Source organism: Carettochelys insculpta, chromosome 1, assembly GCF_033958435.1.
Source record: "Carettochelys insculpta isolate YL-2023 chromosome 1, ASM3395843v1, whole genome shotgun sequence".
Classification (NCBI taxonomy): Eukaryota; Metazoa; Chordata; order Testudines; family Carettochelyidae; genus Carettochelys; species Carettochelys insculpta.
The window spans coordinates 105,082,099-105,096,927 of record NC_134137.1 but is presented as its reverse complement, the minus strand read 5'-3'; the positions used below and the strand labels follow the sequence as shown (position 1 = coordinate 105,096,927).

General features: G+C 40.4%; 1 protein-coding gene across 7 annotated transcripts in view; it reads left to right on the top strand.

Moving 5' to 3' along the window:
- ABCC4 (ATP binding cassette subfamily C member 4 (PEL blood group)) overlaps window positions 1-14,829 on the top strand; it is a 227,138-nt gene that overhangs the window by 140,615 nt on the left and 71,694 nt on the right. For 5 of the 7 annotated variants that reach the window (XR_012644888.1, XM_074989214.1, XM_074989223.1 and 2 more), the window contains 4 exons: window positions 9,897-10,047; window positions 10,849-10,968; window positions 12,777-12,887; window positions 14,646-14,746. The exons of 1 other annotated variant lie outside the window; for it this stretch is intronic. Coding sequence is in view for 4 of the 6 variants with exons in the window: in XM_074989214.1 (XP_074845315.1) it covers window positions 9,897-10,047; window positions 10,849-10,968; window positions 12,777-12,887; window positions 14,646-14,746 (483 nt within the window). In the remaining 2 variants the exon portion in view is untranslated. Of the gene's footprint in view, window positions 1-9,896; window positions 10,048-10,848; window positions 10,969-12,776; window positions 12,888-14,645; window positions 14,747-14,829 lie in introns of those variants that run through there. One more of the 7 variants, XR_012644889.1, reaches the window with a different exon arrangement.

Here is a 14,829-nt window from a genome sequence, read left to right as displayed (position 1 = left end):
TGGAATGTGTCATTCCCTTCTCACCACACACAAAACACATTGACTGCAGCTTTATGAAGTGAAAATGCTGAAGAAAAGGAAAATGTGAAGAAGGTGTCCACAGTCATTTCTTTTAAAAAATAGCTGCTGCATCTGGATATTAAGAACAAAAAGTGCCTAAGACTGGAATAATAAGCTAGGGTCACTTGCTTTCATAGGTGCAAAAGAGTGGAACTGCCTTTACTTGTTTCAGTACCACTGACCCTTGCATTTTATTGTTTGTCAGTGTCAGGGAAAGTGTGTAGAAGGAATTCCAGCATCTTTTAGCTTCACAATGACTTTGTCATTTTGTGATCCTATAGTTTGTTTTTTGTTTTTTTTTTTACACCGAGTTACATAGTCGGTTTTGGTGTGTGTAATATAATGTTAAGATATGTGTGCGATGAATAATTAAATAGAAGTTCTTTACCTGCTAAAAGATTATGTAACTTAGTTCCATTTTGACTATATTTTAAAAAATCAGAATAATGAGGGCTTCAAAAATAGCCAAAGACTTAGTGTTCAGACATGTCAGGGAATTTTTTTTGTGTGTGTGTGTGTGTTTTGTTACATTCTGATTTTTTGCAATGATTTTGTGATTTTGCCATGAAAGGAAGTTTAGCTAAAAGAGAAAAGAGCATAGTCTCATAGAGATGGTTAATCACAGTGAATTCTGATCCTTTTTCTCTTTTCATTTACTTGTTCCAATATATTTTTTCCAGCATCCGTGCTACAATGGATCGGTTAGTATTTAACGTAAGGATAATGAAGACTTACTGGGACAGGGACATGAGCAAAAATACGGATGTAATTTTTCCTATGGCTAGTAGAAGATAGCACAGGCGTTTAGACAGAAGTATGGTGAGGTTGAAATGTCCATTTTAAAAAAAGATTCTGTAACTTCTGAAATCTCGATTTTTTTTTTTTGCTTTTGCATTTTTATACTCTTTATTAACTCACAATAAAAACAATAGTTGTTACACTGATGTGGGAAAAGGAGGTGAGGATTTCTGTCTTAAAGACCAAAAATACAGGTGTGTGGTGAAAATGGTGTATGGGCTATATAATTCAGTATTTCATTTCTTATTCCGCTTTTGAATGTCCCAATTATTAAATCTCAGTAGCCAGGTGGACTCATCTCGATGATAACCGTCAGTGTAGATAATATATGCCAAAGCCTCTGCAGTGTCTTTAGACTGTAAAGGTTATCTATTTATCTTTATATTTCTAAAATTATTTCTTGCACTTGAACCAAATATCTGGGTAGGTTAGTCATCTAGGTTTAGGCTACAGCCATGCAGCGCTCATAGAGGTCTCCAGCTTACAGTTTTTATTTATACTCTACAATGATTTTCAGCATTACTAGTGTCAGGTAAAGTTTCATTCTCTCTGTGTTTCTTTGTATTTGCATTTATTGTTTAGTACAATAGCAAAACAGAAATTTCATATAAAATAACAAATATGTGGATCGCTATTTCAATATTTTCTGGATTTAGTTGCCAGATTTTATCAGTTCTGTTTTTGAGTAGATTAAATTATTAATGCAATTCCCTATAACTGTTATTCATATGTGAAGGAGGACAAAACACGAACATTCCCCTTAATTATTTTGTGTTCATCTTTTGCTCTTGATGACTATATTTCTCTTCCCTAACCCTTTTCTTCATTTTTTTCTTACTTTCTTGTCTTTTTCTTTGTGTACTTCTCATCTCACAACAATATGTTGTAACTGAGTTATTTTTCCCATTTTTTCTCATTGCAGTGGTGAAAAGCAGTGTTTTAAATATAGTAGCTGTCAGTTCCTTGAAAAATAAAACTAGTGTTCATTTAGTGATATATGAACTCTTGTTTGCAATCTTTTGCAAGATTTCTGGTAATTCATGGTTTTTTGACTGATTACAAGGATCAGGAATATAGCAAGAAGAGCTTTGCTCGAAGTATTTTGATGCCTCTGTATGCAGCCAAATGGGGCTGAGATGCATAAAACTACATTAAAGTGATTTTTTTAATGTTTTCCTCAACAAAACAACCAAACAAAGATTCAATCCTAGTTTTGAATAAAGCTGTAGATCAACCCATACCTATCATATCATAGAAACATAGGGCTTGGAAGGGACCTCAGGAGGTCATCTAGTCCAGCCCCCTGCTTCAAGCAGGATCAACCCCAACCAAGTCATCCCAGCCAGGACCTTGTCAAGCTAGGACTTAAAAACCTCCAGGGATGGAGAATCCACCACCTTTCTAGGCAATGCATTTCAGTCCTTCAGCACCCTCCTGGTGAAGTAGTTTTTCCTAATATCCAACCTACACCTCTCGATCTTTAACTTCAGACCATTACTCCTTGTTCTGCCATCTGTCACCACTGAGAACAGTTTCTCTCCATCCTTTTTAGAGTGCCCCTTTAGGAAGTTGAAGGCTGGTTCATGTGCTCCAGCCCCTTAATCATTTTTGTTGCCGTCTTGTGAACCTGCTCCAGTACATCCATGTCCCTTTTTCTACTAGAGGGCCCAAAACTGGACACAGTATTCCAGATGTGGCCTCACCAGTGGCAAATAGAGGGGAGCAACCATTTCTCTAGATCTGCTCGCAGTGCTCCTCCTAATGCACCCTAATATGCCATTAGCCTTCTTGGCTATGATGGCACACCCTTTACTCATATCCAGCCTTTCATCCACCATAATCCCTAGGTCCCTTTCCACTGTACTGCTGCTTAGCCAGTCAGTCCCCAGCCTATAACAATGCTTGGGATTCTTCCGTCCCCGGTGTAGGATTCTACACTTCTCCTTGTTGAACCAACTCAGATTTTTTTTGGCCCAATCCTCCAATTTATTCAGGTCACTCTGAATCTTATCTCTACCCTTCAATGTATCTGCCTCTCCCCCTCACTTAGTGTCATTTGCAAACTTGCTGAGGGTACAATCCAGTCCCTTATTCAGGTCATTAATAGAGATGTTGAACAACGCCGGCCCCAGAACACAGCCAAGGGGCACTCCGCTTGAAACCAACCACCATTCAGATATTGAGCCATTGACCACTACCTGTTGGGCCTGACCATCAAGCCAGCTTTCTATCCATCTTATAGTCCATGGATCCAGTCTGTATTTCCTCAACTTATGGGCAAGAATGATGTGGGAGACTGTATCAAAAGCTTTGCTGAAGTCAAGGTATATCACATCCACTGGCTTCCCCATGTCCGCAGAGGCTGTGACCTCGTCATAGAAGTTAATTAGATTGGTCAGGCATGACTTGCCCTTGGTGAATCCCAATTTTTCTTCCCGGAAAGCTTTGGGACAGATCTTCAGCTGGTAGCAATCAGTTTAGGTGCACTGAAGTATACCAGCTTTACACCAGCTGAGGATTTGGTGGCTCAGAGACCAAGTGAGGATTTGAGTTCACCCTGTAATCATAAATGTCTTGCAAGAGATCCCACTGGTCCTAAACTCTTCAAGTCTGTTAGAAGATGGGTTTGGTACATTTTTTATGGACAGGCAAGGGGTATTAAAAAAGACTAAGCGAATATATTTTAACAGTTTATAGTAAACTCAGATCCAGCAGCACCTGGACCGGGAGGCTGCCAGATATTTAAATATTCTGGATAATAGAGAGGTATACCTAGCAATTGATAACACTAAAGAAAAATAAGATTATATATTAAGAAACAAACACAAATGTATACAGAGTTATTTATTTACCAACAACAGTAGTATTGTATACTGTAAACGTATACTGTATTTCCTGTATTTATTTGTATTTACTTTCACTATATTGTACTTATGGACTATGTAACTAAAATTTACATATGGTTAAAATGGTGGTTATTAGAGAGTTCCAGATGATAGAATGCCAGATATGAAAGAGTTTTCTGTATTTGTATTTTGGGTCTTTATTTGTTGCACTACTAAATTTGCTTTTGACACGGGTGGAACATTCAATTATTTTCGTAGAGGAGTTGTTTTTTATAGCCCTCCACATTTGTTGCACAACCTGTTTATTGAGGGAAAAAAGACATATGAAGGTCATTAATATTTCTAACACTTTACAGAAGCTAGAAATCTTTTAATTCTACTGTCAGTCATAGAGTGTAACAATCCTGTTCCAAATGGCGATAAGTACAAATCTTCTAGATTGCCTTAAACTACTGATACACTGAAGATATGACTTATGTGCTTACAAACAAAGTAGGATATCACTGTCTGGCAAAAAGACAGCAGATTTTACTTTTGATTTGTGGAAGAAATCCTAACTTTGAACATAATTCGAATTACTAAACAATGTTTACTGGTGTGGTTGATGAAGTGTTATGCATATTTATTCTGAAAACAAACATGGGGACAAGAAATTTTCTCTAACAAAAAGTATATATCTCACAGAGATGTGCTGCTAGGGTTATGTGTGCATATCATGCACTGCTTAAGAACTTTTCTGCTGCTTTTCATAAGATCTGAAGTTGATACAGTTGCTGATCAGTGAACCCTCCAGCAGATTGCGGAGTTGCATTGATGAGTGCACAGACAGTACATTGTCGGTGAACCGATTTAAATCCAAGCTATTTAAGTCACCAAGTGAAAATCCTTGATATAAATCAGCAATTGTAATCAACTTTTTCATTTGTACTTGATTTCTGTTCTAAAGAAAGGTACCTTCTTATTTGTTAGTATAACCATTAAAACATTTATGTTAGATGGGTAACATTTAAATATCAAAACAATTTATGTAGAAAGCTAACAAAATAATTTATTAGTTAATGAGCTTTCGTGGGACAGACCCACTTCTTAGTCTACAAATAATTGTTTCTGAAGAAGTGGATCTGTCCCACAAAAGCTCATCGTCTAATAAATTATTTTGTTAGTATTGGAAGTGCTACATGAGTGCTGTTTGGTTTTGTTAGAATACAGACTAACACTTCTACCTCTCTGTTATTATGTAGAAGGGTCTGCTATAAGCATATACATTTAATATTTAGCATTTAAAATAGCTAATTTTAAAGATTATTATTATTTGGCCAGAATTAATGTGTTTGAAAATGATGAATGATAGATTATTTATTTACCTGATAATTAAGATCTTTTTCCCTCATGCGTTGTGTTAATCTGTATTAAGATGAAAACTGGAATTTAATTGAATGCAAAGCAGCATTTACAATTTTTTAATGCCTTAAATATTTTAGATACATACATTTTAATTATCAAAGTGTTTCAAATTTACAACTAATGATTTAATAAACAGTGGGATTAAAAGTAGTCAGCCCAGCTTGGTAACTTTTTCAGTTATGTAAAAATAAGTAAAAGTGACTGAAGCTTATGGCCTAAAGTCAGCTGTTAAAAACTGCAGCAGAGCCGTTGTGGTGCTTCAGTGAGGATGCGGCTATGCTGACGGGGGAGCTTCTTCCACTGGTGCAGTTAATTCACCTCCACAAGAGGTTGTTGTTATGTTGATAGGAGAATTTCACCTATGGACATAGTGTTGTCCACGCTGGAGTTAGGTTGGTGTAATTTTGTCCCTCAGATGTGAATTTTACATATCCTTGAGCTATGTCATTGTACCAATGTAAGTTACTGTGTTGAACTGAACTAAATCTCGTGAAAGTGAGACAGTCTATTAAGTTACTTAGACTGTTCTTCATACTTCTTAAACTAGTAGATCACAACCCTGTTCCTCCTCATTTTTGTTCATAGACTGGAGTACGCAAGTTTTCAATTCCTAATTAAATTCTCAACTTTGAACTGGTCAGTGCAAATGAAGAAAAGTATTCTTTCTGTGCTTGTAGAAGAAGCAAATGTTGTGAAAAGCAGTTGTAGCACTTCAACAGGCTCTGGTTCCAGATGCTTAGCTAGTGACTTCCATCAATTCAATGGTGTGATTTCCTTTGGAAGATCATCAGCAAACCTGTATTGCCTGAATGATTCACCTTGAACCCTGAAAGTCATTACAGTTGGCATGATTAATGGATAACTATTAGATGCCCAGGTCCTAGTAGCATCATCTCCTTCAGTAGTCAGACATCTGTCCTATCACTTTGGGTAGAGAATATTACGAAGAAAATGAGGTGGCCTGTTCCATGTGCTTCTTTACTGCTTGCAAGTTAACTTTGTTTTTGGGTATTACTTTCTTCATTGTTTCTTGACATTCTTCCACATTGTGGCAGCACCAGCAATACAGCAGTAGTCTTTAGAAAATGTAAAACACACTTTTTTTTAAAATCAAGTCTTTCCCAGGAGCTGTTTCCTATTGTACATGAACACTTACGCCTCCTCCAAAGCATGAGGTAAGGGTAGACACAACACCATTTTGGATTTCTTATTGCAGGTGGTTTGTCCAAGACTGTGGAAATAGGTTTCAGTTAAGTTGGCCTTTAAAAATGGCTGCAGTTTGGGTCATTTAGTACATTAAAAGAGGAGGGTGTTGGACAGGGCTGCTCCCCACTCTGACACTCTGAGAGCAGAAAGTTGGGTACCGCAAAATCTTTAAAAAACACCCTGCCTTTAAAAGGCTTTGCTTCAAAAGCTCCACAAGGTTACAGTAATCACTGCCACCACCCAAGTGGGGAAAAAAAGCCTAAACCAGGAAGATGTACTTGGAATGTCTCCCTGTGGGGTACCCTAAGCTCTTAACCCTCCCTCATGAGAGAGCTTAGATACAAAGAACTGTTATTTAGTAGCTGACCTTTTAATCTAAGTCCTGAACATACTCAGACTCCTCTAGGACACAGGGATCAAGTAATTTGCTTTAAAAAAGTAATTTATTCACAATGCAAGAGAAAATAAATCATACTGGTTGCAGCACAGAGAATTACTTCCCTGGGATTCAGCTTAAAAGTTACAGGAGGAAGAAATCAAGTCATTAACCAAAGCAACTAAAAATAAGGATAGTCAGTCCACACCAAATTCAGAAGAACCATCACCTGATCACATCTGACTACGCATTTCCCTTCTACTTACATATCTGTGGCTGATTTTGAGAAGGTCAGGATATGTACTGGATTCATTTCAACTGCTTGGGAGAAATCATCTCTCTGTCTTCCCTCTGCATTAGCCACACAGACATAAGACCCCTCAGACTGCAATTGTTCTCAGTTCAAAAAAGTCTTTCTCCCTCCCATTGTCTTACCTGACTGCCCCCTGCTGAGAGTTGTCTGTGTTGAGGTTAACCCTTTCCCAGCATTCATTCATGACAGTATTTTTCAGGGACTGAAAAGGGATGCAAGATTTACTGCTTTTGGAAACATGAATGTCTTTTGCACATTACTTTTGTAGCTTACAGCACTCTTGCTAATAGACACCAGAATTATTTTTGCTTTTCTTTTTTCAACAGTGTTAAACTGTTGATTCAAGTTTGTGGTCCACTCTGACCCCTAGTTCACTTACCTCAGTACTTCTTTCTAGCTAGTAATTTCTCATTTTATATGTGTGCAGCTGCTTGTTCCTTTCTAAGTCTAGTACTTTGCATTACTGCTTACTGAATTACCTCACACAATTTCTCTGGGACATTTTGAATTATAGTCCTATCCCCCAAAGCACTTACGGCCCCTCCCAGTTTGGTGTTATATTTATAAGTATACGGTGTGCAAACTTTAAAATTGTGCCCTCTCTGCTACTGATGAAGATGTTGAACAGGACTGGATGCAGGGATTAATGCTGAGTATGGAAATCAGTTTTCTAACAGTGAACCTTCCAAGAAATAGTTGACATTGGGCTGGAGAGTAACATAAACTTGAAATTTCAGCTCTCTGCATAAGGATTATGTTACCTACCATTGGGTGCAAATGGGAGCACTGACTGTTGTGAGGCTTTCCACACCCTAGACGATTAAGCTTCTCACTCTGATATCTCCAGATTTTATAGGTAAGCTTCAAGTTTAGGTCAGCTGGTCAGTCTCCTGTTTCTTGCTGTGTCATTAACCTGGTACGCTGTTTTTAAATCTCTTGGCAGTGTTCCATTTTGTTGTGTGCTGTAGATGTTACTTTTCTGTTAACAGATTAATCACGTAGGCAAAGAAAGTTCACCATATTGACCACACTGCCAGGTCTTCAGGTTATGCTGGGCAAAGTGATTCACGGAACAACATCTGAATTCCTGTCAAAGCTCAGTTCAGTCTTTTACCTGAACTAGAAAATATGTATCAATATGGTTCTCTGAGTGTCTGCAGAGCAATGAACTAGTACCTGTCTTGAAATTGTCCGTCTCCTAAATCAGCACACTGGCAGATCTTTGTAGGGTCACGGGAAATGGAACACTGCCATGGACACAAGTGTCTCATGTTGTGTCAAGTTGATTGAAGCTGCTCCCGTTAGACTCTGGCAGAACAAACCACGTAGAAGACAGAGAGCAAACTCTACAATCAATGTAAAAGACTAAAACATTAAATCTTAACAATTATGTTATGAAAGTAATTGTGGTCTAGCTATTACACTCATCCCTCGTGTGACAAGTACTTTACTAATGAGTACTTGCTAAAACGAGGAATATGTCTACCCACCTTTATTCACTGTATGAGTGAACTTCCCCCGCTTATATGAGCAGGGTCGCTGGCCAGGGATGGGGAGACCTGCAGCCCCACGGCTGGAGCGGAGCCAACTGTGGGGTCTCTGGCCGGGAGGCACGGAGACCCGCAGTCCTGCGATTGGCTCCACTTCAGCTCTGGGGTCCCTGGCCAGGGGCGGGGAGACCTGCAGCTCTGCAGTTGGAGCCTTCTCCCTCCCTTCCCTCGGACATGCAGCTGCCTGACAGCCCTGCATCCTGGGGGAAGAGAGGGAGAAGGCTCTTAGCCTGGATCCCTCCGCTGCACTGGCGGGAATGTAAAACTGACCAGCCATGAGCTGATCAACTTCCCGGTCCCACAAGCCATGGGGAGACTGGAACCAGCCTGGCCCTGATTCTCAGCTCCTGCCACTCCGGGAGCCAGGAAACTGACCAGCCCTGGTGGTTCCTGGCTCCCCTCCCTTTGCAGGAAAATTCAAGTTATGCAGAGGTTGCAGGAACAGCCCCTGGGTAACTCAAGGGTTTACTGTATTAGACCCCACCCCCGCCCGTCCCGCAGACCTCACCCTCGGCCAGGTTTTAACCCCCCACACAAGGTCCCAAACTGCCCCCACTTTAAACCCCCCGCCAGCAGCCCCAAACCACCCCCAGCCTTACAACGCCCCCTGCAGCCCCAAACTTCCCCCAGTCTTAGAACCCTCCCTGCATCCCTCAACAAACCCAGCCTTAGACACACCTCCTTTTCCTGCAGCCGCTTCACCAGGGCTGCTAGGCTGGTTGACTCCCCCAGCCCTCTTGCTCCCAGCAATTAACTCAAGTGTTTAGGTTTCAGCACCTAGGCATAAGGTAATTGCTATCCCTAGTGATAGAGTAGCTGCCTTCTCCAGTAGCTATCTCTATTGATAGATATCTGCCTGAGGCAGCGGTGTTAAGAAACTGCAAATGGCTTCTTTACCAGTCACATGCAGCTGGGAACTGCCCAGCTGGCGACCTTTAACAAATCTAATGGGACCCATAGGCTGGGAATCCCTGGTCTACATACATACCCTACCTCCTATTTCTGGTGCCAAACTATTCAAATACATCAGAAAAATACCTAAATTCAACCGGTTTATGTCAAGTTACAAGCACTTGGAACAAACTGGAGACTGTTACATGTATTTTAATGGGAATTTAGTGTCACTCTTATGAGTTTTCGCCTACAAGCAGAAATTTGGGAACCAATTGTGCTCGAATAGCGAAGGATGAGTGTATATGAAAAGTGTTGTTTGTCCTTTTAATTGGAACATCATCTTCACGTCTGAATGTTCGTCCTTTTAATGATGTTAAATAGTTCTGAGCTTGTTTTAAATAGAATCTTCCTGGATAAGGTTGTAATATTTTCTCTCACCTGTGTTGCAGAATTCCCTGCAGGTTTTCGGTGTGGTGGCAGTGGCAGTGGCAGTGATTCCTTGGATACTCATCCCTTTAGTTCCACTTTGTATTCTTTTCTTTGTTCTTCGACGGTATTTCTTAGACACGGCAAGAGATATTAAACGTCTTGAGTCCACAAGTACGTTGCTTGCATACATCTGATTTTAAGGCTTTGCTTACACTTAAAGCAGTGTTTAACGAGACAGTGTGATCACAGCTCCATCGCTGTGAGAGAGTTCTCCCAACACTTTAGGAAAACTACCTCCATGAAGTCTGTCTACACTGGCAAGTTGATGTGCTGAAACTTGAGGCCCTTTGGGGGTGTGATTTTTCACCCCTGTGAGTGAGAAAGTTTCAGTGCAGTAATTTACCCATGTAGACAAACCTTAAGTCTGTCAAGCAATTACACGAGATGCTAAAATTCTGCAGATAATCAACTAATCAGGAATTTTCGCTTTGGTTTGCAAATGCCTTGCTTGTTGTCTCAGGTCTCAACCCAGCAAAATCCTTCAGAATTTGCTTAACCTCAGGCTTAAGACCACAATTAATCTCATTGAAGTCAAGTTCATTATTGCACATAATAATGTAGGTTTTGATCCAGGGTAACCTTTGGTATTTTAAATGGACTGTCACCTTAAAGTAGCACAGAGTTGAGTATCATGAAATTAAAAAATTCACTGATTAGTGAATGAAGTAAGGGAAAATATCATGGATGATAGTATCTGTTGAAGAAATTTTGGTATAAATCCATCTTGCTGTCCAAGTGAGTATAATTGAGCAACAGGAAAGTAGGTTAAAAATACTAGGTTTATTCAAAAAAAATATATCATTCAGTAGCATGTGCGAGTAAACAGAGAAGTAGGATTCAAGATTAGCATAGTTCCGAAAGCTGTGACTGCTGCCCTCCAGCTACAATGAATTAGTCTTTTTTACTTTGCAGCTCGAAGTCCGGTGTTCTCCCACTTGTCATCATCACTCCAGGGGCTTTGGACTATTCGTGCTTTCAAAGCAGAGCAAAGATTCCAAGAATTATTTGATGCTCATCAAGATCTTCATTCAGGTTTGTCATGAGTAGACATGGACATCTAAGTATGCAACCCTCTCAAGGGAAATACCTTTTCCCCCTAGATGTAGTGTACAGGTAAAATGCAGAGACCCTGCTAGTTTTCATATAGCTTTCTGTGGAGAAAATTCTCTTCATTACAGGTTGCACCTCCTTCAACCATGACTCTCTGGTCTGGCAACATCCGTGATCCAGCAGGACCATGAGTGTTCCCAAGCCAAACAGCCCCAGTGGCCGGGATTCGGGCAGGAGGGCAGCAGCTCAGAGTCCCACTGGGCTGGAAGAGAGACGCAGCAGCCCAGCAGTGTTGGGAGCCAGGGCTGCAGCAGCCACAGTGGCTGGGCTGGGAGCCATGGCTGCAGCAACTTGGTTGGGCTGGGAGCCAGAGCAGTGGCAGCCTGGCAAGGAAGCTACGGCCAGGGCTGCCCAGAAAGGGAGTCAGAGCTGGGCTGGGGCCACAGCAGCATGACATGGGTTGGCGCATGGCAGCCAGGTGAGCCAGTGCCAACAGCAGGGTGGATAGCCAGGGCTGGAAGTGGAGCCAGCAGCAGGGGATCTTCACTGGTCCAGCAAGTTCTCTTGTTTGGGACTGGTCAGGTCCCAGGTGTGACAGACCAGGGAGGTCCAACCTGTAGTTGATTTCATAGTAGTTTGTTTTCTCTTTCTGAATTTGTAGAATTCACTTAGGACTCTCATACAATTTGAGGGATCCAGGCATGCATCTTAACAACATTTAAGATAAACATTTTAAAGTATACCCAAAAAATATATTTAAAGTATCATTTTTTTCACCCAGTTGAGGTGAAAACTTAACCTGTTTGAGGGTTGGACTAGGCACACTCCTGAAGTTCCATCCGACCTTAATCTTCTGTGATTCTCTATATTGGGTTGACTTATACTCACAGCAGTAATTTAATGTGGTGGTTCTTGTCCACACTGCCCTTTGTGGGTCAGTGGTGCCTGTTGCTACTGGGAGTGCTTCCACCAACCAGAGGGTGGCATTATGGGGAGCTTAGAGTCCATTCTGTGAGTTCCACTGACAATTCCATACCAGGAACCCAGCTGTCTGCTCAGCCCTGTGAGTCTTGGTTCTCTGCTGGGTGTGGCATCCAGACACATGGGCTTCTTGCTCTGGCTCCCAGCCAGAAACAGGGCCCAGCCATCCAGCTCTCCAAGGGAGGTGGGGCAGTTGGCTGTATGAAAATACTATTTATTTGAACAGGAGCAGTTAACAAAATGATACAAAATTCTACCTGGGCCTGTTTGAGTTCTGTTATTGGCTCTGAGTTTGAACACTTTAATTTTCATCATACAGACTGTACTGCTTTCTGCTGTGATTTATATCATATAACTTCCACTGCTGAATACTATTTAATTCTGTGAAGCATATTGGGGTATACTTTATGTGAAAATATATATTAAAGAAAATTATAATGATATTTTACATAATGTATTCGGTGTCTAGTCCATACTCCATTGACGTCAATGAAGGTTTTTTGTTGGCTTCTGTGGGCTTTGGATCAGGCCCTTGATTCTTTTATTTCTGTTGCAACTCTTCTTTGATACACTAGTCTCAGCTGTGTTAAACAGTGTAAAAAACCTGAAAATTGGTCAGTATTACCTGGGAAAACTTAGCATCAGTAGCAGCACATGCAAACTTCCCTCCAAGACAGTGATATGTTTGCCACTTATGGAATTAGTGAACAATAGTCTGGCATTTACTGTATTATGGGAGTCACTACAGAAATTATTTTTCCCCAATAACTTGTTTTTCTTATTATGACTTTAAAAAAAAAAATCTTTAGAGGCTTGGTTTCTGTTTCTGACTACCTCGCGATGGTTTGCTGTGCGCCTGGATGCCATCTGTGGCATATTTGTTACAGCAGTTGCCTTTGGATCACTGCTATTGGCAAAGAGTAAGTACAGATGCTAGAGATTAATGTTATTACAGTTTATGATACTGCCTAGTTCTTTTTCAGAATTTGCTTTCTCTGACGGTTAAGAATTGCAATTAAGTTAAATATTTCTTTCTTGATCCTGATTAAGTCCTTCAGCCCAAGATATTTGGGCTGTGCCTCTGTTCGTGTAAGTGCTGGAGACTGTACTGGGATCAAAGGTTTGGCCATGAACCTTGCATCCTTCTTCCAAATTATCTCCCCGCACCGCAGCGTACCATTCTATAGTCTTGCTTTTCCTGATTAAGAATTAGCTTTTAAAGCTCTCTTTGAAATATCCTTTGTTTCCCTTCTTCTTGTGGCAAACTAGGCCAAACAGAGCAGCCTGGACTTTCAGGGTTGCAGCTCAAATGTCTTAAATTCAGGGAGGGCCCAATCCCAGAAAGGGAGTTTGCATTGTAAGTTTTATATTCATTGCCATTTTCATGCTGTTGTTTTATATGATCACCCCAGGAGGTAATTAGGAGAGAGGTACTAAAAATAAATATATAAAGAAAGCATTGATCTTGAACATGAAATATGGATGCTGATTTATTGTTCTTTATTTCCTTTATTTTTCCTTTTGATGAGATCTATATACACTGCATCCAGAGGTGGAAAAAGAATGCAAAAAGTTACATGAGTAAAAGTGTACCTGCTTTCACTTCTGGATTCTTGAGTGCAGTCAAGGCGCAACATGTGTACTTTTACTTGAGTAGTTTTCCAGAGGGATGCTGGTGACTTGTACTTAAGTACAGCCCCCCAGGCTGTACTTTTACTCCAGTAACTTTTTTGAGTACTTTTTCCACCTATGATTGTATCATACAGAAGATTACCGGCTGGGTTACAAGTATTAGACTTGAAGACAAATCAAAACATTAGCGTTCATTCATCTCTCCAAGCAGTATTACAGGTAGCTTTTGTGAAGTCGGTGGAGTTGTGCTGCTAGAAAATGGCTACAGTGAGAGGAGAACCATCTCCAGTATTAGGACCAAATCCTGTTTAGCCTACTAACAAGAGCTTACCCATTAGTCATAATGAATATGTCCATGTGAGTAGACCATGTAGAATATGTCCATGTGAACTGAATTTTGTATTTCAAACATTTCTTGTTTGATCTTGCAGTCTTTTGTATGTAGTTTGTGTAAGTGCTAACACTGTGCTTTAGTAGCATTTTATTCTCACTTTGCACAGATTTATGGGCCTGCTCTAACTCCCTTTGAAATTAATTGAAAGGTTGTTAATAGTTTAACTGAATAGCAGTGACCCTAAATGTGTGTAAGAGCTTTGTGGAATCAAGGCTTTTTTAAAGACAAGGTGCCATGGTCCTTTGTGGCAGAGTGGGGGGTAGGTCAGTGGTCAGAGCATGAGTCTTGTAAACCCAGGGTTGTGAGTTTAGTCCTTAACCTTTCCAGGTTCTTGGGCTGGGTAGATTAAAAAAAAAATCTAGCAGGGATGGGGATAGGTCCTGCTGTGAGTACAGGAGACTAGACTCAATGACCTCTTGAGCTCCGTGAGAAATGTTTGTATTTCTCCATATTATAACAAGCTGTGGAACTTTAATTTCAAACACAAGTATCATTTTAGAAGGTTTATGAAATAGACTTTTTTCCACAGAGCTACATTTTAAACTGGTGTGACCAAGAAGCAGTCTTGTTTGACCACTTCAGTGGTATATTAGTTTGAAAGAGGCATGTAATTATATATATGTGTGTGTTCTTCCCCCACTTCACCCTACAGATCTGGATGCAGGGGAGGTTGGCTTGGCATTGTCTTATGCAATCTCTCTCATGGGAATGTTCCAGTGGACAGTTAGGCAAAGTGCTGAAGCTGAAAACCTAGTAAGATTAATTTGCTCGTTTTGTTATTTTTCACTTATTTTTGCTATTAAGTGATACAAAAACATTAGGGCTGCATCTGCACT